Source organism: Rhinolophus hipposideros, assembly GCF_964194185.1.
Source record: "Rhinolophus hipposideros genome assembly, chromosome: 8".
In the NCBI taxonomy this organism is placed as follows: Eukaryota; Metazoa; Chordata; class Mammalia; order Chiroptera; family Rhinolophidae; genus Rhinolophus; species Rhinolophus hipposideros.
In genome coordinates, this window is record NC_138054.1 from 84520657 (window position 1) to 84544240 (window position 23584).

At 52.1% G+C, this 23584-nt stretch overlaps 1 protein-coding gene across 3 annotated transcripts in view; it reads left to right on the top strand.

Annotated features, from left to right (window-relative positions):
- Positions 1 to 286: 286 nt before the first annotated feature.
- Positions 287 to 23584, top strand: part of PADI2 (peptidyl arginine deiminase 2) — a 51098-nt gene continuing 27800 nt past the window's right edge. The window contains exons 1-7 of one of the 3 annotated variants that reach the window (XM_081056546.1): positions 369 to 609; positions 12413 to 12596; positions 13607 to 13679; positions 19910 to 19971; positions 20288 to 20327; positions 22066 to 22183; positions 22584 to 22709. In XM_081056546.1, coding sequence (XP_080912672.1) covers positions 13623 to 13679; positions 19910 to 19971; positions 20288 to 20327; positions 22066 to 22183; positions 22584 to 22709 — 403 coding nt within the window. In that variant the 5' untranslated portion in view covers positions 369 to 609; positions 12413 to 12596; positions 13607 to 13622. Of the gene's footprint in view, positions 610 to 12412; positions 12597 to 13606; positions 13680 to 19909; positions 19972 to 20287; positions 20328 to 22065; positions 22184 to 22583; positions 22710 to 23584 lie in introns of all 3 variants that reach the window. The other 2 variants (XM_081056545.1, XM_081056547.1) reach the window with 2 other exon arrangements.

The window sequence follows — 23584 nt, forward strand, 5'->3', positions numbered from 1 at the left end:
TTCTCCTTAGTTTGCAAACACCTCCTTTAAGAAGAAGGCTCGGGTCCTGGACCCCAGACTAGGTTATTGCACCTGTTGCCTCTGGGCTCCCACCACCTCCTACCCTCTCCGCTCTGGCAGCTCCACGCTTGCATTATCTACCGGGCAAGGCTGTGGGCGCCTGGAGGAGGCGCTCATCCTGCGTCCTGGCGCCCGGCAGCTGTTGAATGAATGAATGAGTAAACTAACCACGGAAAGCGGTCAATTGACCATGGCTGACTTCACCCTGACCACAGGGGGGCCTGGAAGAGTTGAGGGCGTGCGCATACTTGACGGACGTGCCCTCAGTCCACTAGGAGAGGAGTAGGCGGGCCCTCCACCCACGCCCCGCCCACCGGGGGGGGCAAATAAGGGCGCGCCAGGCAGCGTCTGGCAGCGGCGCCGGGCTCCTGCGGCTCGAGTTGGCGCACCTGCGCCAGGTGCTCCGGGTGAACCTGAACAACAGAAGACCCGCACAGGGCCTGCCACTGTGGGGAGGATGCTGCGCGAGCGGACGGTGCGGCTACAATACGGGAGCCGCGTCGAAGCGGTGTACGTGCTGGGCACGCACCTCTGGACCGACGTCTACAGGTGAGCCGGGCCACCGCGCGGGCCAGACAGCCCCCGCCCCGGGTCCCGGGGTTCCCGGGAGATCTCCACCCCCGAAATCCTTAGACCCTCCCGGGACTCCGGGACGCGCACAGCCTTCCTCCAGCCCGAGCAGCCCCTCATCCCGAGGCCTCCCGCGCCAGAAATCCTAAGAATTTCACTCGGAAACCTGACAGCCCCAAACCTTGTGTCAGCCTCCCCAAAGTCCTGAGGCCCTCCCAGACAGCCTGACAGCCCAAGCGCCCACACTACCCCTTTCCCACATCCCCTCCTTTGCACCCCAGTCTTCCCACCTGGCCGTCTCCAGCACCCAGGGTGACCTCAGCACCCTGCAGCTTCCCCTGACAGCCTCTTCCCTTTCACTCCCCCCCCAGAACCACCCTTCTCCCTCATGCCCAGCTCTTCCCCTGAGACCCTCCTGGCTCAGCACCCACCTCAGCCCAGCCCCTCAGCCACTCCCAGATCAGCTGAGCTTCCTGGGACTTGCTGGGGAGCTGCCCTGGGGTGGAATCTGGCCCTGGGGGTTGCTTAGGCTCCGATTTCGCCCTGTGGGGGCTGCTGGTGGTTGCCTGTCCGCGGACGCTGGCTGTGAGCTCTATGTCCCCAAATGCCTTCCCTTAACTTCACCCTGGGGTCAGGGAAGGACCTTGTACCACCCCACTGAGGGTGCAGAGCTGTGGAGTCTATCAGAAGAGCCCCCCCCCCCCCATGCAGGATTCTGTTCCCTCACCCTTCTCCTGTCCACGAACTTGGTGGGGTCCAGGATTTCTGAGGTCAGGGCCGCACACCTACCCCCAGCCCCGAGGGAGCCGCCAGGTCCAATGATCCCTCCCCCATAGTGTGGGGGGGCCTTGCCAAGGTGTGAGTGGTGTAAATGAAGCAGTGGAGAGAGTCCAGGGGAGAATCACTCAGCCCTCTATTTCAAATATTTGAAGTAGTCCTCGTTGCCAGGGTGGAAGGGGTCTGTGCTGAGAGGGGGGAGCATGCAGGACTGAGGTGGGACCCATGCTGATAACCTTGGGGAAAAAGTTCCCTAACCTCTCTGTGCCTTGAGCTGAGCTGGAGGTGCCAGTGTGGCTTATTGCTCCCAAATCATTGTCACCTGGAGTGCCCTGCCTTTCTCAGGCCCCCACCAAACCCCATCCCTGTGTCTTCCCACATACCCTCCAAGCCCATTCTTTCTGGCCCCTTCAGTGACCCTGGCCACCTGCCCAGCCAGTCTCCTGCCACCTCCTCAGCAGGCACTGGCCACGAGGATACCATCAAAGCCCCTTCCCTGAAGGCAAAAGGCCCCGGTCACCTGCAGACCAGGTACTCCCTCCACTCATCTGCTCCTGGCCTCAGTTGCCCCACATGGAAATCTCAAGGGTGGTTTCCGAGGGTCAGAACACAGCAGTGGGGTGTGGTCCAGTCCTCAGTGGCCTGGGAGAGCTCCCCTTCTTTCCCCACCCCCAATCCTAAACTTGGGCACTGCGAGGGAGCGGGCCGGGAGCCAGGAGGCTCAAGTCTCTAAGCCTCAGCTGTCACCATACCCGCCTGTTTATTCACTGAGGCACTTTTGGTGCAGCCTGAAAGGCTGGCATGGTACCTCCAGGGGGGGTAAAGGGTAAAGAAGAGGGCCTCAGCCACAGTGACCCACACCTCCCACCTGCACTTCATTTAAGATTCTCCACCACCCCCGAGAGAGGAAGGGCAGTCCAACAGAGACAGAATGCAAGTCACAAAGAGAGCCACATATGTGATTTTAAATTTTCTAGTAGCCACATTTTTAAGGTTAAAATAAACGGGCAAATTAATTTTAATGATATATTTTATTGAATCCAATATATCCAAAATATTAGCATTTCGATCTATAATCAATATAAAACTATAAGATAGTTTGTATATTAAGTTTTTTTCATAGTGAGTCTTTGGAATTCAGTGTGTATTTTATACTGACATCATATCTCGGCGCAGACTAACCGCATTTCATCTGCTCAGTAGCCACCTGCAGCTCTGGCCACCGTAATGCACAGTGCAGGCCTGGAGCAGGGGGTCTTATCCTTGGCTCTATCCCCTTGTGGGCCACATAATTCTTTGTTGTGGGGGCTGCCTTGTGCCTTGTAGGATATTTAGCAGCATCTAAATATCGGCTTCTAATCCCGAGATGCCAGTAGCAGCCCCTAATTGTGACAACCAGAAAGGTCTCCGGGTAATGCCATCAGTCCCCTGGCAGATGGACCTCCATCTGCCATCACCTCCAGTTGAAAACCACTGGTCTAGTCAAAGAAGCCCCTTCTGGAACTAAGGAGACTGGGCTATTACTGCTATTGTTACTCCTAAGATCTGTAGTGGTGAGAGCTCTTGTCAATATTAATAATCGCAGGAGATATTAGTGAACACTGATGAACCAAATGCATTATCTCCTATCTTCCTGACCATAGACCTTGGAGGGCCTGCTGGGATCAACCCATTTTTTAGATGAGAAAAGTGAGGCTCAGAGAGGTGATGCCATCTGCCCAGTGTCACACAGGACTCAGGTCCAGTTCTGACTCAGAACTCGTACTCTTAACCACCACTCTATCTTGTGTGACCCTAAAACTAGCAGATTGAACTAGATGACCCCTTCAGCCTGTGTCCCTTCCATCTTCCACTCAGGCCATTAGCCCACTGCCCCCAGAAATTTCACCCACTTCCCACTGAGTCCTTCCTGACCCAGACACAAATCCTGACTTAAGACCCCACGTGATGCCCCCCACCGTCTCTGAAGAGACACCAAGGGACAAGGCCTCATGGACCCTGGGCCGTTAGGGACTGGTATCTTGACCCCTCACTCCTGAGTCACAAAGATGAGTGAATAGGCCTCAACACGCACCCCCTTTCCCAAGGGCCCTGGGCCCCCCCTCCTGAGATGCACACATAGCTTTCCTCCCCTCCAGACACAGCAGGCGCCTCATCTGCCCACCCCCGGAAGACCCTATGGTCCACCCATCCTCTTCCAGCCAAACTGACCCCTTGGGGATGGATGCCCGCACCCGGCCACATTCTGATCACCAGTCTCCAAGAAGCTCTGAGCAGATGTACAGACAGAGGGAAGCAGGATTTTTTGTGTGTGATTTCCATTGAGCTAGTCATTAAAGATCCTTTCTTCTCCTACTCCCACGTGTACTTACATTCGGTTTGGTACATGGATGCCTTGTCCACACAATCTCCCCCATGGTCACTTCTTCACTGGGGCTGGCCTGAGTCCCCATCTGATTCTGGCTTGATGTTAGAGACGAGGCACGGAGTGAGTAGAGTCCCAGGTTGGGTTCACCCCCACCTCTAGTGAGCGATGTTTTCTTGCATTGGAGCCAGGGACACCCACAGAATCTGGAGGGACCAGAGAAAGGGCAGCCTTGGAGTAAAGTAATGGGGGGGTCACACTGCCCAGCTCTCCCACTGACCCACTAGCTGGCCATGGAGACAGCTTCTCCTTTCCCTCATTCTGCTTATTCATCTGTCCAGGAGGGTGAGAGTTCCCAATTGGGCAGGTGTCCCCTTGTCCCTGGTGGAGAGAGGTCAGGATCTGCCTTTGGAGGTCTGCAGGAGCTTCAGAGCAGAGATGTTAACCACTCTTTCCCTTGCCTCTGCAGACCAGCAGCCTGGTTACATTTGACCTCATGAGGAGCCCATGAGGTGGGAGGTGGGGCTGATCCCCACCCCCTTCTCTGGGAATCCCTAAGGCAGAGGCTTGCCCATCACTCTCTGGCAGAAGATAGGAAGAGGATGGCAGGGCAGGAGTTTCTAGACATTGCACAGGAAAAGGATGGGAAAGCCAACAATGCAGTTATGTATCGTGCCTCGGAGAAGAGCCTGGAGAATCTAAATTCATTCACCTCTCACTCCCTCAACTTCCTTTCTCTGTGTCTTGGTTGGTGTGAGTGTTTTAGGAAGGAGCCTTTGGACAAAGGCCACGGAGGGCCTGGGATCCAGTCTGAAAACAATGGGGACTCGGGGTGCCATGGTCTCCCCTTCCCAGACAGCGCCAGGCCCCAGCTCACTGACCCTTCTCCTGCCGGCTCCCCTGCACAGGCTCCACTCTGGCCACATTGACTTTGGGGTGCTCTCGGCCCTTGAACGCACCAAGCTCACGCCCACCTCAGGGCCCTTGCAGGTGCCCTTTCCTCTAGAGCAATATCCCACAGACCCCTTTAAGCCTGACATTCATTGGGCACATCTTAGCTCAAATGTCGCCTCCTCCAAGCAGCTTCCTTGACTACCCCTATCTTGTGGTGCCCTACCCCAAACGCCAGGCATGCTCTACCTCATCTCAGTACTTTTTTCTTTGCAGATATTATTATTATTTCCTTAATATGCCTAGCCAACATTTACTGAACACTTATTCTGTACTAGGTAACCTTCTTTGCATCTTGCAAGTTCATCTTGTGTGTATTTAATAATTTACATGTGTTTAAATCTCAACTTTATGAAGTAGGTACTATTAGGGGCCCCCTTTTACAGTTGGGGAAACTGAGGTAAGGGATGCTTGTCCAAGATGACACAGTTGCTTAATGGTGGTGGTGCAGAGCCTGAAAGCCTGACCGCGGCTGCCTTCGGAGACCTTTTAGGCGTGTCCTCCTCAATGCTCACTGGTTTCCTCGTTCCCACGCGGAAGTCAATGAAGGGCTCCTTGTTTGAGTGAATGAATGAATGATGTGGTCTGTAGATGTGTGCACTGGCCTATCATTGGGCTGAGCTCTCCACCCCCAGCCTCCAAGGAAAAGCACTGTTGGATGGGCCAGTGGAAGGTCAAGGGCATATGGCCGAGCTTGGCCAGAACAGCACTTGCTCTTGAGAGAATGATGATAGGAGAAATCAGGCCAGGTCAGGTGGCCCCATAAATTAGAACAGCACCCACAGCCCTCAATCCTAAAGAGGAGGCCCTGCCAGGAGCTACGTCAGGGCTCAGGTTTCAAGCGAGTTCTCAGGGAGTGGTACCCTGTGGTTTAAGCCCACAGCCTCCTGCACACCTGGGGTCCCCAAGAGCCTGCCCTTCCTGCCCACAGGGCCCCGAGTCAGGACGGGAGCATGGCGGCAGGGGCTCACCCTAGTGCCCACCCCTCAGCTGGATAGGCACACCTGTTAAACTTTGGGGGAGGCCAATTTTCAGAGGCAGCTCTCTCCTGCCCAGCCGTGCCAGACCCTGTGCCCAGGGATTTTGACTGGTCCAAACCTGATTATCTCAGTCATTCACCCAAGAGCCCAGAGCAGGAAGCCAGCCTTTGCTGTCGCCTTTCTGGGCGTCTGACTCCCACCTAAGAAATAGTAGGATGCTCTAGATATTCCTAAGAGCTTCTCATTTGATCCTCCTGAGCCAGGCTTACTACTCACCCCACCTCCCACCAGGTATCCCTTTCTGGAGGACCTTTACGAGAGCACTGTAACCAATAGATTCTCTCCTAGGAAGGGAACGGCCAGGCCCAGAGCTCACCTCACATTCTGCCATTACTGTCCCTGAGACTTGGAGCAAGTGCTCGCTCTCTGTGGGCCTCAACATGCTCATCTGTGAAATGGGATGACATTAATACAGCCTTCATGGGGTTATTGCAAGGATGGACTGAGATCATGTGCCGAAGTCTTGGAACAATACCTGGCACCTAGTACTCAGTTAAATATTTATCATGAGTTAGTATTGGGTTCATTATATATTATGAAACAAATAATAATGAGATGTGGCCTAAAAGAGTTCAGTTCTCATGGGAGAGAAATGTGGAACAACATTTGTTAAGTGTTGTTTGAGGCACCAGCAAAAGGAGGGAGAGATGAGTCCTGATGGATGGGATCAGGGAAGACTTCCTGGAAGAAAGTCTTCCAGGAAGACTTGGTTGCCTTGCTTCCAGGCAACCAAGCTGACGGATGGACAGGGGTTCCCAATGTGACCAGGATGTACTACGCAGGAGCACCAGCAAAAGGAGGGAGAGATGAGTCCTGATGGATGGGATCAGGGAAGACTTCCTGGAAGAAAGTCTTCCAGGAAGACTTGGTTGCCTTGCTTCCAGGCAACCAAGCTGACGGATGGACAGGGGTTCCCAATGTGACCAGGATGTACTACGCAGGAGCAAAGTTACCCAGCAGGAGAGTGGGGCCACGTGGGGGTCGGAAGGGCATAGTTCCTATGTCCTAGAATGTAAGGCTAGAGAGTCAATGAGCTCAGACCGGAGCTTTGAATGCCAGGCTGAGGCAATGGATTTGGTCCTGTAGGCAGTGGGGCATCATTGGAGGTGTCTGGGGAGAGAGTGACCATAGATTAGATTGTTTCTTCCCGAAGGAGAGGGCCCTGGGGCAGCTCGAGGCACCAGTGCCCAGGGAGAGAGGCTGCGGAGATTACCAGACACAGAAGGAGGCTGGCTGAAGACAGACATCATGGTTACGTCCACCAATCCCTGTCTAGGAGCACCCATCCCCCTCAGGACTCCAGCCACCACCATGCCAGTTGGGAGGCCTTGCCTCCCTGCCCTTGTCCCTCTCCTTGAGGGTGCTCACCTGGGGTTGCATGCCAGGCTGGCACCCATGACCTCCCTCAGACTCCTGCAAAGCCCTGAGGACAGCCGTCCACACCCAGACTCCCAGGAGCAGGGGTCACTGTGGGGCTGAGCCCTGGCTGGTGCTAACGAGCCTCAGGACAGGTGGAGAAGCTGGGAGAGCTGGATGCCAGCGAGGAGCAGGCACGTGATGCCCTCAACTCGGGCTGAGTGAGGCCAAGTTGATGCACTCACCCCACTGATGGGCAAAGACCAGAGAAGCAGGGTGCCTCCCCAGAATGTGTGTGGCTAGGCAGATGTTAGGTCACAAAGCCCAGAATTCCATTGGGTTGGACTCGGTGAACATCCCACTTCTATTAATACATCTGATGCTGCTTTCCAGTCTTGCTCAAAGTTCCTTTGTCTGACACCAACCGACCGGTCATTTCTCTTCATTCCCACAGCCACCACCTTGTCCCAGACCACCCTCATCACTTACCTGGACAGGTGTAGTCACCTCCTTGCTGGTTCCCCTACGCCCAGTATTGCTCTCCTGAAATCCATTCTCCACCCTGCACCCTGGGTCCTCTGTCTACAGCATAGAAATGACCATGCCACTCCTGCTTAGAAGCCTTCAGTGCTCCCAGGAGAAAGGCCAGCTCCTCACCATGACCCGGGTCCACTCCTCTCCTTCTCGCTCACAAAGTCCAGCCACATAGACCTCCTTCCAATTTCTCCAACGTGCTGGGCAAACGTCCACCTCAGGCCATCACCCCAGCGGTCCTTGCTGCTTGGAAATCTCTGCTCTGCTTCCTCTCCTCACTTTGTTCAGTTCTGTGCTTCTCAGACTGTGGTCCCTGGCCAGCAGCATCAGCGTCTCCTGGGAGCTTGTTAGAAATTCGTCTTCTCATTCACAATGTATATGTGTATCAAATCATCACGTGATACACTTCACATATATACAATTAATTATATGTGTCAATTGTTCCTCAGCAAAGTTGGGGGAAAGAAGAAATACAGCTTCACAGGCCCCAGCCCACCCCGGCGGAATCAGAAATTCTGGGGGTGGTCATCACCTCTATCTTAACAGGTCTTCCAGGGGATGCTGACATTCGCTCAAATTGAAGAACAACCGGTCTAATTAATTCTTGTCTGTCCATCAGAATGAAAAATTTAGACCTTAGCTCAAATGCCACTTCCTCCAAGAAGCCTTACTTAACTGCCAGATCAGGTCCTCATGGCACCCCATACTTCTCCTTTATAGCAATTACCACACCTGTAATCACACAATTAATTGTGTAATTCATTGAAAGTCTTTCTCTCCCACTAGAAAGTATGTTCGGTGGGCCCAGGAGATATGTTGTTTTTCACCAGTCTACCCGCAGCACTTAGAACTGTGCCTGGCATACAGTAAGTGCTCAATAAACACATGCGGAGTGAATGACTAACAGCATAAGAACGCCCTCCTCTTCCAGCCCTTCCTGCAGCAAATATTTATATTGACCTTGTGCCTATACGAGGCCAGGTGCTGAAACAAAAAGAAAAGGCGGTCCCTACCTCCAAGGAGCTAACTGCCAAAGGGAAAATAAACATGGGGACAAATCAACTGAGTTGGGGCTTTAAGTCAGGATAGACAGTTGCCAGGCAGAGAAGTCAGGGAAAAGTATTATAAGTAAAAGGAACAGCACGTGCAAAATGCACGGTAAGATGGAACAATGCAGGGAGTTGAGAGGATGGAAGGAGTTGCAGAAAATGAGGCTGGAAAGTCAAGGTGAGATGTCACTGGGTGAGTACCAGGCTACAGAGTTTGGATTTTGTTGTATGGGGAGGCACGGAGAGACCACTGAATAATTTCAAGCAGGCAAGTGACCTGATATCTTTTTTTTTAATTAAAGTTTATTGGGGTGACAGCTGTTAGTAAAGTTACATAGATTTCGGGTGTCCAATTCTATATTACATCATCTATAAATCCCATTGTGTGTTCGCGTTTGTTTGTTTTTTTTAATCACTTTAGAGTGATTAAAATAGAGTTTAGGAAACCAAGAAGGGTGGATTCATTCATTCATGTATTCCCAAAGTGTATATTAAGCATAGCCATGTGCTGAGTGCTGGGGTACAGCGGTGGGCAGGGCAGATGTGGTCCCAGGACCTAGTAGGCTGTCCTTCCGGCCACACTATCTTTGCCTCTTCCCCATAAGCAGGGGATCATAGCTGCCGCCAACACCCCCACTTTCTCACGCTGGATACTGTCCTGGGCCCCTCCCTGCCGCCTCCAGGGACAACAGAGATGCCTGCAGCCCCTGACTCTCGGGTTTCTGTGGGGGATTCTGAGAGGTTCTTCCTGGGGAGGGAGGCAGCCAGCAGGATCTGCGGACACAATGGGTGCCTTTGTTGCTTCTGCCAGGGCCACTCCAAGAATAGCTGTTTGCCCAGCTCTGAGCAGGGCTGGTGCTGGGATAGTGGGAGGGTGTGGGGCCCTGGAGCCCCAGTGTGGGCCAGGCGTTAACCCCTGAGCCTCTGGGGCCTCCTGCAGTTTCCGACTGGGCTGGAGAAAGGAAAGTGACACGAAGCATCACTTACAGCACTATTGTCCGAGTCCGGATCAGAGGACCCAAAGGATCCGCCTGCCCTGTGAGTTTGTAAAGCATTTTTTTCCTAAATAGAATTGTGTGTAGAAACCCAATGAAATAATAGTGGTTGTATTTATAGTTCAAGAGGGGGCAGGGATCCAACAGAGACATCCCCAGCTCTTCACTTCCACCCCATCCTTTTGCCCAAGACCTGCCCCCTCTGCACTTCCCGGACACCACTGACCTGGTCCCATCCTTTCATTTGGTACTTGATGAAATGGAGGGAGGCACAGTCCCTTGCTCAAGGTCACCCCGCAGGTTGATGGTCAAAACCAAGACTTACACTAGAGGAATATGTCCCAGACCCGAGCCCACAATTGCCCAGGTTCTCGTGAATTTATCGATTATGTAGTACTATTAACATTTTTCCTTAGATCCACTCACATGTTTCTTTTAATTTGGTTTTAAATGGAAATCTTGTATCATTACCATAAAGGGCAAGTCTTTATCAATTGCTATAAAAAGATAACACATTTAATCAATACATAAATCCTCTTTTAAGCTATTCATCCACGTGCCACCTAAAAGCGTCTTACACGTGAAACCACGCCTCCCTTTGGAAATGCTGCCTGGCGCTTCTAGAAGGCTCACCTCTGTCCTGCTCAGCTCCACACTCAAGGCTCCCTCTGCAAGTCAGCGGCATGTTGGGCTCAAACCCAGATCTGCCCATGGACCCCCAATCCAGGCTTTTGGCTTAGCCTCTGGGCTTCTCCTATTAGTGCACAGAGGGCAACAGGCCAACGCCAACAAGTGTCCAGCCTCAGAGCGGCCCCATGTCCCCGTGATAGGCTGCGGAGTTTAGAAGGGGGCAGGTGGACAATAATCTGAGTCTCCCGGGAGCTTCTTTATGGAGCTTCTTTCGCAGCACTGGGCATGAACTGCTGGATACTTGGCCTCTCTCTCCTGCTAGTACCTACAAGCAGTGGCCTTGGCCAGTAGCCCCTGCAGTTTGTGGCCTGAGTCAGAGAGACCCTGCCTGGTGGCCTCAACGGACACACTCGTGACCTTGGCCACCCCTGGGCTCTAACGCCCAGACCGCCCTGTGGGACATGTAGACCAGGGGTTCTCTAAACCACTGGACATGTAGCACCAACAGTTCCTGGAAATGTGGTAGAAATGCAAATTCTCAGGCTCTACCCCAGACCTACTGAATCTGAAACTCTCACGAGGGGCCCGGCCATGTGTTTTGACCAGCCCTCTAGGTAGTGCTGCTGCTGCAGACCTTTGATAGCCCCTGGTCTAAATCTCTCTTTCAACCTCGGCCACTGTTCACATCTTCAGTTGCCCAGCCATACCTCAGTCCTGCCAGCTAGACTCTCCGGGGATGGGATCCACAAATCTGTCGCCTTAAAATAAACCCTGAAGATTTAAACAGCACCCCTGGTGATTATGATGCCCAAACATAGCAGAGAACTGTTCTGGAACCCAGGAACACTGAGCCCTCAAAATCTCAGCTGTGCCTTTGAGGCGGACGCTCGTACCTATGTCTTAGTCCCAAATCCCATGAGAATCCCACCTAAATCCCTCTGAGCTCTCTTTGGCTTTGGGGAACCTTCAGACCATGGGCTGGATGTTGCAAAACCATCAGCTTGGGTACCTTCCTCCCCTAGCCTTCCTGTCCTTCCCGGTTACCTCCCCTTAAGCCAGTGTCAGGCAGCTCCAGCTGCTGAAGCAAAATACCATAGGCTGGTGGCTTAAAAGCAGAAATGTATTTCTCACAGTTCTGGAGGCTGGAAGTCTGAGATCAGGGTGACAACATGATCAGGTTCTGGTGAGGACTGTCTTCTTGGCTTGCAGACAGCTGCCTTCTCACTGCGTGCTCACCAGGCCTTCCTCAGTGAGCAGGGAGCCCTCTCTCTTCCTCTTCTTATAAGGCGACCAATCCTATCAGATTAGGACCTCACTCTCATGACTTCATTCAATCTTAATTATCTTCTAAAAGCCCTCTATCTTCAAGTACAATCACATTGGAAGTTAGGGCTTCAACATGTGAATATGGCAGACGAACATCCAGTCCTTTGCAACCAGATCAAACCACATAGTTCCCTGCCCTGAAATCTTGATGACTTTTCAAGAAGTCCAAAAGTTATTTCCAGTTCAGTAGAAAACCACTCTGGATACCCAAGGAGTGACTCTCAGTGGGAGGAATTCCAAGCCATAAAAGCTGTGGCAGGCAGGAGGGGTCTTTGTGGCGGAGCAGCTCACCCTTGCCCCTTTAAGACCCAAGTTCCAGGTCTCATCCCTGTGCAAACCCAGCACCTTGACAACTGCCTCTTAGCTTCCAGCTCAGACACGGACAGGATTTGGGAGACAGAGTCTAGCAAATTCACTCTTCTGTCTGGGCCTCAGCTGTCCACCCTTAAAGTGCCACGTGGCTCCCAAAATTGGCTGCCCGTCAGAAACACAAGGAATCTGTTAAGAATTCATATCTCCCGTCCCCATCCTCGAACATTCTGACTCAGTATGTACGAGATTGGCCCAGGAATCTGTATTTTTAACAAGTGTCCTCTTCACTACCAGGTGATTGCAGCACAGCTGGGTCCTTTGGGGACCCCCAGTCCAGGTGACCTAGGAGGGTCCTTGCAGCCTTGCCCCTCCAGGCGTCTCCTCTTGAAACCTCCTATCCCACCCTGTCCCTGGGTCATCACAACTCACTCTCCTCTCTCCCTGCAGCGCAGCCCCAGCCGGGGCCGAAACCTTCAGCCTGAAGCACTCAGAGCACGTGCGAGTAGAGGTGGTGTGTGATGGGCAGGCCGAGGAGGTGGCCACCAATGGGAAACAGCGCTGGCCTCTCTCACCCAGCACCACGCTGCGGCTCTCCATGAGCCAGGCCAGCACCGAGGCCAGCAGCGACAAGGTACCATGACTGGGCCAGTCCACCTCTGGGGGCCTCCAGAGCCAGGGGGGGACATGCTGACATCAAGACGGGCTACACCAGAGCTGTCCCATAGAGACAGAATGCGTGCCACACGGGTCCTTTTCAGTTTCTAGTGGCCACATGAAAAGAGAAAAGAGAAACGGGGGGAATTTCATTACAATACTATATTTTACTTATCTCCACATATCAAAATATTATCATTTCGATATGATACCAACACCAAAAAACATTGACAAGATAGCTTACACACTTTTTCATACCAACTCTAAATCTGGTATGTGTTTCATACTTCTAGTACATGTCAATTTGAACTTGCCGCCTTTCAAGTACTCAATAACCATGTCCAGCTAGTAACTATTGTATAAGACAGCTCAGGGTCAGACCATAGAAGGTTCGTGAAGGTTCGATGGCTTCGTGGAAGGTTAGCGTTGTGAGCTGCTGGATGATGAAATATTAGAATCATTGGAAGTTACAGCCACAAACATCCTTGTTTTCGTTGTGTATAAAATGGGGTGCTGGGCACCCATGCAGCAAAGTAATTCGCCCAAGTGGTGCAGCCAAAACCAGACTCTCTCCTCACTGGGTTCCCTAATTATGAACTTCATATGCCCCATGGCAGTGATCAAACTGGGCCTTATCCAAAGGAAATAACCTCAGCCCTATTCCCTGGTTCCTTAGCGGGAGCTAGACATACACGTTGGTAGATGTGGGGCCCCACAGGCCGCAGAATACACCAGAGGGCACAGGTAAGCAGATGTGACCCTGGATACACTCTGAGAGGAGGGAGGTCCCCTGTCTAGTTCAGGAACATGGGGGAGTAGCCCACCAACCTAGGCGTGCTTCCTGGAGGAGAGGGTTCAGTTGTCTGGAGAAGATTGATTTGACAGGCTGTGAGGTATGAGTCAGGGAAGGTCATCACTAGATTTTCCTGCCTGTGATCTGTGATCTCTGCTCTTCTCTCCTTCCCAATGTACCCCCTCCCTACCAAGGTCACTGTCAACTACTATGAGCAAGAGGGGAACACCCCCATCGACCAGGCTGGGCTCTTCCTTACAGCCATTGGTGAGTTGACAAGGCTGCCGCCTGGGTGCCTTCACCCCCCAGGGTCTGGCATTGCCACCCTTCTCAGCAGCACTTGGGCTGTTTTCAATGCTGCAGGCCTGGCACTTGGAGCTTCCTCTGAATAATGCAGGACCAAGGAGTGATGCCACAGGTACTCAGGCCCTTCTCTACTAGGGTGGGTGATGTCCTGCAAATGTGCCCTGGTCTGCCAGAGACTCACCCAATGCCAGGTGCCCCTCACAGGCTCTGTGGGTCATGGAGAAGAAAGGGCAAAGTCTGCTCCTCCCTCACTTCTCGCCTGCAGCCTGGAGAAGAGCTTGCCTAGGAACAGCCTACCCCCAAATCTGTGCTGTTCTTGACAATCCTAGCTACCCCTTTGCCCTCCCTAAGCCCAAGGATGCAGCCTGGGTCCTTAATCACCTACTTCAAGTCCTTTGTTTAACTCATGAGGGCAGTGAGACCCAGAGATTAGGGAACTCATTCAAAGTTACACAGCAACTCGGTGGCTGGTTGAGTCCAGAACTCAGGATTATTTCCCTCCTAGGTTCTTTCTATCACACGGTCCTCCCCTGCCCTGGGTGCCAGGTGGTCAGGTGAAACCCAGCCTGGCTCAGCAAGGCCCAGGGATGTGGCCTTCTGAACCTTCAGGCACTCAACTCTTCTGCAGTTGAGGTGTTGATTGTATATAATTTTTTTAATTTTTAATTATACAATGTGATTGTATTTCATATATCATATAATGATATATGATTATGTATCATGTGTCCATCCAGCCATAGTTTAACAATGACAGAGCTACTAATTGGTAAGGGGAGGGAACTATCAGTTACTGAGAGCCAACTATGTGTTAAGTGCTTCAAAACTAATAATGACATCTTCCATTTATTGGCCACCTACTCTGTATCCAGGGCTATGCTGGATTTTTGAGCAGGAAGAGAAACACCTGCCATTTAATGAGCACCTACAGTGTACCAGGCTTAGATACAGGATGTCTTACTGTCATGATCCCAATCTATTCTTGCCACTATTCCAAGGATAGACATTATTAGTATTGTCCCCATTTTACAGATGAGAAAACCAAGGCTCATAAAAAGTAAAACACACAAAAACTTGCCTGAGGCCACACACCTGAAAAGTGGTTTGTGGGACACCAAGTCATTTCAGTTATCTTATATTCTCTGGGGGTCTTAGAACTCCCCCCGGCAAAAAAAAAAAAAAAATCAGCTAGCTCCCCAGCCAGCCCCTTCTTCTCCTGCCCTGTGCGCTTTGCCTCCAGAATAGGCTCAACAGCAGCGCTCTTCTGCTCCTCAGCTTATTCCCAAACAGGCTGGGTCACTCCAACCATCTTTCTGCACCAAGGGGGTGCCCAGCCCTGGAGCAGGGTTCTCGGGACAACCTCAGGGACCCTTGAGAGATGGAAACGAAAGCCTACCTAGTTGCAGCTGAGAGCTGGCACCTGTGTGGACCTCACATGCACACGTAGCCCCCAGGTTGTCTCAGGTGACCGTCCCTGATAAAACCTGATCCCACAGAGATGGGACACCTGAGAACATAAGCAGGAAGGGCAGCGGTCAGGGACCTGTGAAATGAGGGTGACCCCAGAGAGCTGACTGGACCATTAATGAGACTTCCACCGAAGCAAGGCAGACTTGGAACAGATGGCAACTAACGCACTATTAGAAGGCAGGCCTAGACTTTCCCCTCCCCTAGAAGACTATAAGGCTTATGCTGTGCCCTCGGAAAATACCAAACATGACCGTGGTGAATAACCAGGCTCATCCTTCTGAGATTCTGAGGTTGTACTTTCACTGAACAATTACTTAACTGCTGCAAGTTCCAGATACTTAGATTCTACAGGCCAGTGAAATGTCTACTCCAAAAAAACTAAATAAATAAGACTAACATCTTTGATGCTTGGCAAAAAAGACATTAATAAAATAACTTGTCATCAATTATCACCATCATTTTAACATCTGAACACCTAAAAAGTAGGCAGGGCATAATTTCAGAATAAAGCTTTATGAAAAACTCACCCCACTGAACTTATGTTTCCTGTTCCACCAGGGACCCTGGTGAAAATGTGGTTTCCCTTGGTACCCACTGGTCTATCTGACCCCTGCAGGCCTTGTCTCCCCTTGAGCATCCACCCCAGGAGTGCTTGAGCCCCACATCCTGAGTAATCATTCAGGGGCAGCACCTCAGAGCAGGAACACCCTGAATGTCCCAAGATTGCGGGGCTGCCCCCAAGAACATATCTGAGTCTGTCCCACCTTAGTTCTGTCCTGAGCCCACGCAGAGCAGAAAGAACCCTGGCTTCAGAGTAGACAGAAATAAATTTCAATTCTGGCTCTGTCCCCTCCAGCCACACTGTCACCATCATCCCTCAGAGTCTCAGTTTTCTCATCTGCAAAATGGGATCACAGTGCACTCCCACACAGTGCTTATAAGGAGTCAGTGGGATGGTATGTGCAAAGGGCCTGGCATGGAGTAAGTGCTCAGTCGATGCTTTCTTCTGTTCTCCTTTCCTCTTAGGGTAGCCACATTTTCTCTCTGCTGGGTGACATTGAAGAACCCTACTGTCCCTCAGTCTTCCTCTTGGAATTTGGGAATAAACGCATGGTGCCCTTAGCCAGATCAGGTTGTGGGTCTTTTTTCCAGTCCTGCCAAGGACTTGCTGTGTGACCTTGACAAGTAGCCCAGCCCCTCTAGACCTCACTTTTTTCTAGCTATAAAATGAGGGGTTTGAGCTCATTGATCTCTAAGGGCCTTTAAGACTACAGTTAGGGCTGATTTGCAAAGTTCTCCCTGTTAAGGGGTACAGTGGGGGGTAAAGGGGAGGACAGTCGAGAGTCTCACCCTCTTTGCTGTAGTCCTAGCAACAAGAGCGGTACAGGTACATGAGCCTTGGGAAGTTTTAGCATCAACCTGGTGACCTCATTCCTATTGCCCCCTCCCCAGAGCCTAGGATGACTGTGGGGGAGAGAATCCTTCTTCCCTACTACACCCTAGGCTGCCCGGTAAGGCAAGAAGGCCAGGTACCCTGTCACTGTCCATGGGGGCGGCAGCCCGCCAAAATGCTCATGGCTCTGTGTCAAAGCTGAGGCCTCAGTGGCTGGATTCTCAGGGCAGACTACCTTGAACCCAATTTGACATTTCCCATTAATCTGACCCACACCCCAGGCGCCACCTGACACTTTGGGGCTATTCCCAGGAGCTGAGGTAGGACTCAAAGCCTCTGGGAAATGTCATCTGGAACCCAGAGGCCCTGAAGCAGATGTCCTCTCCCTCCTCCCCCAGGAAGGCAGAGCCGTCCCAGGAGGGTGGAGCGCTGAGCCAATCAGACCAGTCTTGCTCTTTGTCCAGACATGGAACATCCCGTTGGAATCTAGTTAAATTGGACATTGGGAGAAGCTTTGAAAGGGAGAAGTCCTCAGGGATGGCTTATAGTTGGAGGGGGTGGGGTCCCAAGTGAAGGAGAACGGGAGAGAGGCCATTTTGGTTGACTGTGGAGATGGGTCATAGTGCAAGAGAAAATGTAAAGCCCTGAGGGAGGTTGGAAGGTGGGTGAGATGGGAGCACAATTGCATAATGCCCGAATTGCATAACAGGAAGCCAATGAAACCTCTCCGAGTTTCATAAATCAAGAAAGAGCAATAAGCATATTATTTAGTAGTGTTACGGAGATTGCCTCAGGCAGGTGAAGGGATAGGCCTGATAACAAACTGCTGTGTTTCTTTAGAAGCTGTTTGGTACTTTGATTTCTTTTGTACTATGTGCAAGTATTGCTTTCATATAATCTTTAAATTTAGAAAATTCATAATGAAGTAAAGCACAGGGAAGTGCTCTATCATTTGTCTCCGGTGACCCACCGCTCTCATGGACACACCATGGGAGCCAAAAGTGGTGCCACCTTGCAGCGTAGAGTGGAAAGCCACAGGGCTGCCGGGGAAGGCCGGGTGGGGATGTGGCCAACTTCTCTGGGAATGACCTTCAGGGGAGCAAGTCTTGGGTGTTTGAAGGCGGACTTGGCTTCTGGGAACAGCGTAGGGCAGAGGTCAGCCAGAGTCAGAGGCCCGAGAGGGACGCCTGGCTCTGCCCTGTCTGGGGACTTCCTGGTCGCTTCCCTGCTGGATGCCTCAGTTTCCTCATCTGTATGATGGGTGGCTGAGTCGGGGAGAATCCTTCCTCCTGTTATGATTGAAGTGAGAACATGCATGGAAGGTGCCTGCCACTGGCAGAGAGAACTGTACACCCAGGAGAGATTATGTGGAAAGCAGAGCGTGATTCCTTGAGGAGGCTGGGTCTGCGGCTGCTTCTCAGGGAGGAGCTTCCGGAAGCCAACCTCCCTGAGAGACAGTATGCAGTGGGGAGTGTCCAGCTGGAAAGTTCATGAAGGTCTGGGAGCCAACACCAATACTGTTCCTCCATCTGAGCCTTCAGCCTTTTCGACAGTTGGTGGTTCTGCCTTCCCCACTTTCTCCCTAAAATTCTTATCCTGCACTGGCCTCCCAGATTACCAGCCCAGTTTCCTCAAAGGGGACGTCTCTGAACCTGGGTTTGCTCACCTGTAAAATGAGAACAATAGCATTTACTTCATAGGACTGGGGATTCATCGAGAGCAGGCATTGTACCCTGCTGGCCCACACTAGGTCCCCGTGCCCAGGGTGCCAGGGACACAGCAGATGCCCAACAGGACTCGCTGAGTGAATGGGACCGCGGGGAGTGCATGTAATTATGCTTCATGGCATCTAACTGGCAGGAGGGCTGCTTCTCCCAAGCACCAGGCGCCCTTAAAGCCTCCCCTTTCCTGCCTCCTTCCAGAACCAGAAAAGCCACATTCAGGGTTAGGAGGGACACGGACTGTGGGCAGAGGAAGGACTTGAATGTCATCCCCAGACTCAGGGTGAGCTGCCTGGGGAGGAATGACGTCAGTGCCCATTCCGAGCCAGGACCCTCCTCGCCACCCAACCCAGGGAGAGGGCATACCTGCCAAGGAGACTGACCAGGAACTTACTTATTCTCACCCAACTCCCATCTCCGTCCAAGTCATGTCCTGCAGGAAGCTGAGCCCGCTGGGAGTTCCTGGGCAGGGACCTAGCTCATCTCATTCTGTGTGATGCTCCCAAAACCTTCCCAACAACTCGCCTGCCCCCCCCCATTAGGCTCTAACGCAGGGGGTCATTTTGCCTCCCAGGGACATTCAGCACTATCTGTTGTCACAACTGGAAGATGTTACTAACACCCAGTGCGTAGAGACCAGGGATACTGCTAACCATCCTACAATGCACAGGTTGGTCTCTTCAACACAGAAGTATCCAGCTCAAAATGTCCTTCGTGCGTACTATTAAAATTAGTTCAACTCCTCTAACTGGAAAGGGCCCCATTCTCAGGTAAAGAAACTGGGTTCAGAGAGACTGTCTAAGCTGCCCAAAGTCACACAGCTTATAGGCAGAGAACCAGGGTTCAAATCCAGCACTGTCTGATACTGAATCTTGGGCTCATTTCACTGCCGCACGCAGTTTTCACAAAGCCTGTCTCCATGGCAGGGCTAGTCCAGCGAGGACACTGAAGGTCCCTTTCCCAAGAGAAAGGATAAACAGAGACCCAGCCCTGGAATCCTCTGTCTGGCAGCCTGGCCTTTTGGGCACCCTCAGATCGATAGGGGTTGGAGATCAGTTTCCCACCCAAAGTAAAGCCCTCAGTCCTTGGAGGTGGGATGTAGACCACCGAGAATTCTGGGAGAGACACACAGGCGCAAACACATGTGTGCATACAGGCCCAGGGCAGGCTGGGAAAAGCAGCTCAGGAATCCTATGACAGTTTTCTAAAGATGAGCTCAGATCAACTGCAGTGTGTGCCCCAGTTCCGCTAATGCTCCCTGTGTGAGCCTGGGCAGTAACTTGGCCTCTCTGAACCGAGGCCCCCAGATTTGTACAGTGAGGCTCATCCCACCCACCCCAGAACTATAACAACTGAGCAACCAGGAAGTGGTGGGAGACCCAGCCCTACCTGACAGCGCTTCTTGAAGCCGTAAGCTGCGGAGTCTGCAGCGTCTGCCCATGTTCTCCCTCGGGCAGTGGGGTATTGAAGTAAGGGGTTGGATAAGGTGACCGTCCCCTCTGAGGACCAAGCAAACAGGTGAGCTGCATGCTAACCGCACAGGTCTTCCTCTGGTCCCTGCCCCACCCTCTGGCAGACTCAGCAACACTCACCTATGTGTCTGTTCCCAGAGATCTCCCTGGATGTGGATGCAGACCGGGATGGCATCGTGGAGAAGAACAACCCCAGAAAGGTACCGAGCTACCAGGGCAGACGGCCCAGAACTGGGGGGCTTCTAGAGCAGAGCCCCAGGCTGGGCCCTACAGGCATGGTCTTCCCAGCAAGGAGACTGTGGCCGAGACAGGCAGCCAGACACACAGCACACGGTGACGGACCCACACAGGAGCCACGCTCCTTATGGGAACAACTCTGGAGCAGGTTCCCAAGTGTCCGTTTCCCCGCCCACAGGATGGGGACCCCCAGTTCATAGAGTTGTTGGCAATTTCCCCCAAAGTATTTGGTCTTATTTTACCTATTTTCTTTTTTTTTTTTTTAATTTTAAATCTGAGTGAGAGAGACCCTGCGGAGCAGAAGGCCACGCTAATCAAGGCATGTGATCCTTAATGGTGCATGCACAACCCCTCCTGCTTTGTTTATTTATTCATTCATTCATCACTCATTCATTCGTTCATTCATTCATTCATTCATTCACTTATTCATTCTCTTTTATCCCACAGTCCCTACTCCCATTCTGCTCCCCACAAGGGACCATTTTAATGAGTTGAATGTGTCTGGTTGGTGTGCATGTATTTTTAACTTGTGTAGCAGCAACTATTGTGTTCTCGGTCTCGTTCTGCTCTGTACTTTTCCATCAACCCAGTGTTTAAACTCCACTGTTTTTGCTCTGTGTACATCCAGACTGTTGCTTCTATTTTCTATAACAGTCTAAAGACTGGTTTACAGTATATATATAGATGGATGCTTTACAAAGTTAAGTAAATACAGCCCAGTGGGAAGCCTGGGGCCTAGTAGCCTGCTGCTGGGGGCGCTTCAGACTTGTTGGGGAGCCCCTCCTCCCAGGTTCCTCAGTGGGACTCTGTCCTGGTCCTGCATCCACGAGGCAGCTAAGTCAGCCCCACGGACCGTTCTCTGTGGCGGTGGCCAAGTCACGTGACAACAGAAGCCTCTGAGGCATCCAGCCTCCCCGGGGAGTTTTGCAGCCTTGGTGACTTCACCGCCCTTGTGGGCCTGAACTTACCCAGGCTTTCTCCATGTGGGCCGGAGATGTTTCATGTTTTCTTCGTCACCCCATAAATATTTGTTGAACATCTTTTATATTCCAGGACCGGGTCAGGCCCTGGGGACACAGAAAGAACGCAAGAAACACAGTTCCACATTAAATAAGGAATGACAGGGGTGGCTGTTTCATCACAATTGTCCTAAGTCTGCCCCCAAAACAAATGTGTACAATGCCAAGTATAAACCCAAAGCAAGCTGCTCTGGTCTGGAGAATCAGAAAGGCTTCCAGAAAGAAGGGGCAGTTTTGCTGTGACCGGAAGGAGGGGAGGCGTTGGCTGGGAGACAGAACAGTGTCCAGGCAGAGAGCCCAGCACTGTGAAGGTCTGAGAGCTTGGAGTCTTTGGGGAGCAGAAAGGCAGCCAGTGTGGGGAGGAGCCGAGTGAGTGAGGCAGAAGAGGAAGGGAACAGATGGAGGGTTGGGCAGGTCTCACTGGGGCTTGCAGGCCACCGTGAGGGACGAGGGCTTTATCCTAAGTCACCAGGGAGCCCCTGACAGAGCTAAAGGCAGGAAAGCAACATGATCTAGTTGGAGTTCATCCCAAACTGCTCTGGTCACAGCGTAGAAAATGGATGACCTTGCAGGTCCCATTTGGAGCACTCAGAGAATGTCTGGAAACAGCTGGGTGTCTCTCCATCTAGGTGTCTTCTCATAAGCCCCTCTGGGGACTTCTGAGCCTGTACTGGAATGTCTGTCTGCCCATTTCTCCCCCAGGAGAAATGCCCATTTCTGCCTCCACTCTCCCCCTGACAGGCACAGCAGACCTGAGGCTCATGAACGCCCCGTCAGCCATCCAGTCTCTGTGTGTCTGTCTGTCCCTATGCATTCCCCTCCTGAACTTGCCTTTGGTGCTTACACCAACCCTCTCTGGGCATCAGACGTGGGATTCACATTTGCCAGGTCACAGCTGCCCCAATGGGTGATGGCTGCTCTTTATTCTCATCCTGGGGATGTCACCCCAGTGTCCTGTGAGATCTGCATGGGGCTGGGGCTATCTGCCAAAAGGTCGAAAAGGGCACTGAACACTGACCTCTCTCCCTGCCAATGCAGAGGTCCTGGACCTGGGGCCCTGAGGGCCAGGGGGCCATCCTGCTGGTGAACTGTGACCGAGACATACCCTGGTTGTCCAAGGAGGACTGCAGAGATGAGAAGGTCTACAGCAAGGAAGGTGCCAGCAGGACCCACACTCGGGGTTGGGGGCAGGGAGGAGCTAAGTCCTAGGCCGAAGGTGAGGCCGAAGTGACCTTGGGTCTCCTGGGGATGGTGGACTCGGATATCCACTCTTGCTGAAAAAAATCAGAAGACAAGACTATTCATATAGTTTCATTGGAACCATGTTTTTTAAGAAGTTACCTATCTATAGAAAAACAACTGGAAGGAAAGTCCCAAAAAGTTGTTAGAAATGATAGCCATTAGAGATGACAGGTTTTAATGCTTTTTTATAGTTTCCATAATCCACGTATGTGGGGGTTTCTTTGTCCTGATTATAAAAAAGTAACAGTCATTTGTAAGGCGACATTCCAGCCCTATGTCTCCTAATTGTAACTGCTCGTGTGTCCGGCCCTCAGACCTCAAGGACATGTCCCAGATGATCCTACGGACCAAAGGCCCAGACCGCCTCCCCGCCGGATATGAGATCGTCCTGTACATCTCCATGTCAGACTCGGACAAAGTGGGCGTGTTCTACGTGGAGAGTGAGTGACTGGCCTAGCTCCCGGGCGGTTCTGATCCATGCAGCACTCCTGAGCTACCCCCACTGGGGCCCAGCTCTGCCCTCTAGGGTTCCCCACACCCTTCCCTTTCGGGGTCGTGGCCCACAGCTGCAGGTGCTGGACAGGGCCAGGACTAGCCTCTTAGTAATAATAACAGAACCGCTCCTGCGAAATCAGGAGGCCCCACAGGACAGATCTCTCCTGTCTCAAAGCAGTCGGTAGTGACCCGGGTGTGCGGAGAACCCAGATGCCCTTGCTCCCCATGAACCAGGGCAGGAAGGGCTTTTGAGGTCCGTCTTCTCCGGAGTCATGTCCCCTTCATGCTACCTGTAGCAAGTACTCCCCAGGTGTTTTCTGTCCATCTCAGACTTTCTGACTTTTTTTAAAGAGCCCCTGATGAAGCTATAGAGACCATGAAGGACCTGTCCCCTTGCTCCTCTAGATGGTGACGGGGGCATCTGGGTCCCCACTATCAGGGGAATGCTCTTCCACCCCTGAGCTAGTCCTCGCAGCTGGGTGCTCAGCCTCGTTCTTTCTATAAGCATGAGTTGGTGTCAGGTGCTTTTCTCAGCACTGCGGTCCCTGCAGTGAATTCTGCAATCACACCCTGCCCTGGGAAGTAATAGTCTGGTGAGGGAGACATAGTAAGTAGCATGCTTGGAGGAAATGACACAGACCACGTAATAGAATGGCAGGGGCAGAGGAGAGGCACTGCTAGTCTGGGTGGTGCGGAAAGGCTTCTCTGAGCAGGTGACCTTTAAGCTGAGACCCAAACCCACAATGGGAAGAAACCAGCCATTCACGAGCTGAGGGAAGAGTATTCTAAGCAGAGAGAACAGCATGTACAAAGCATGGAA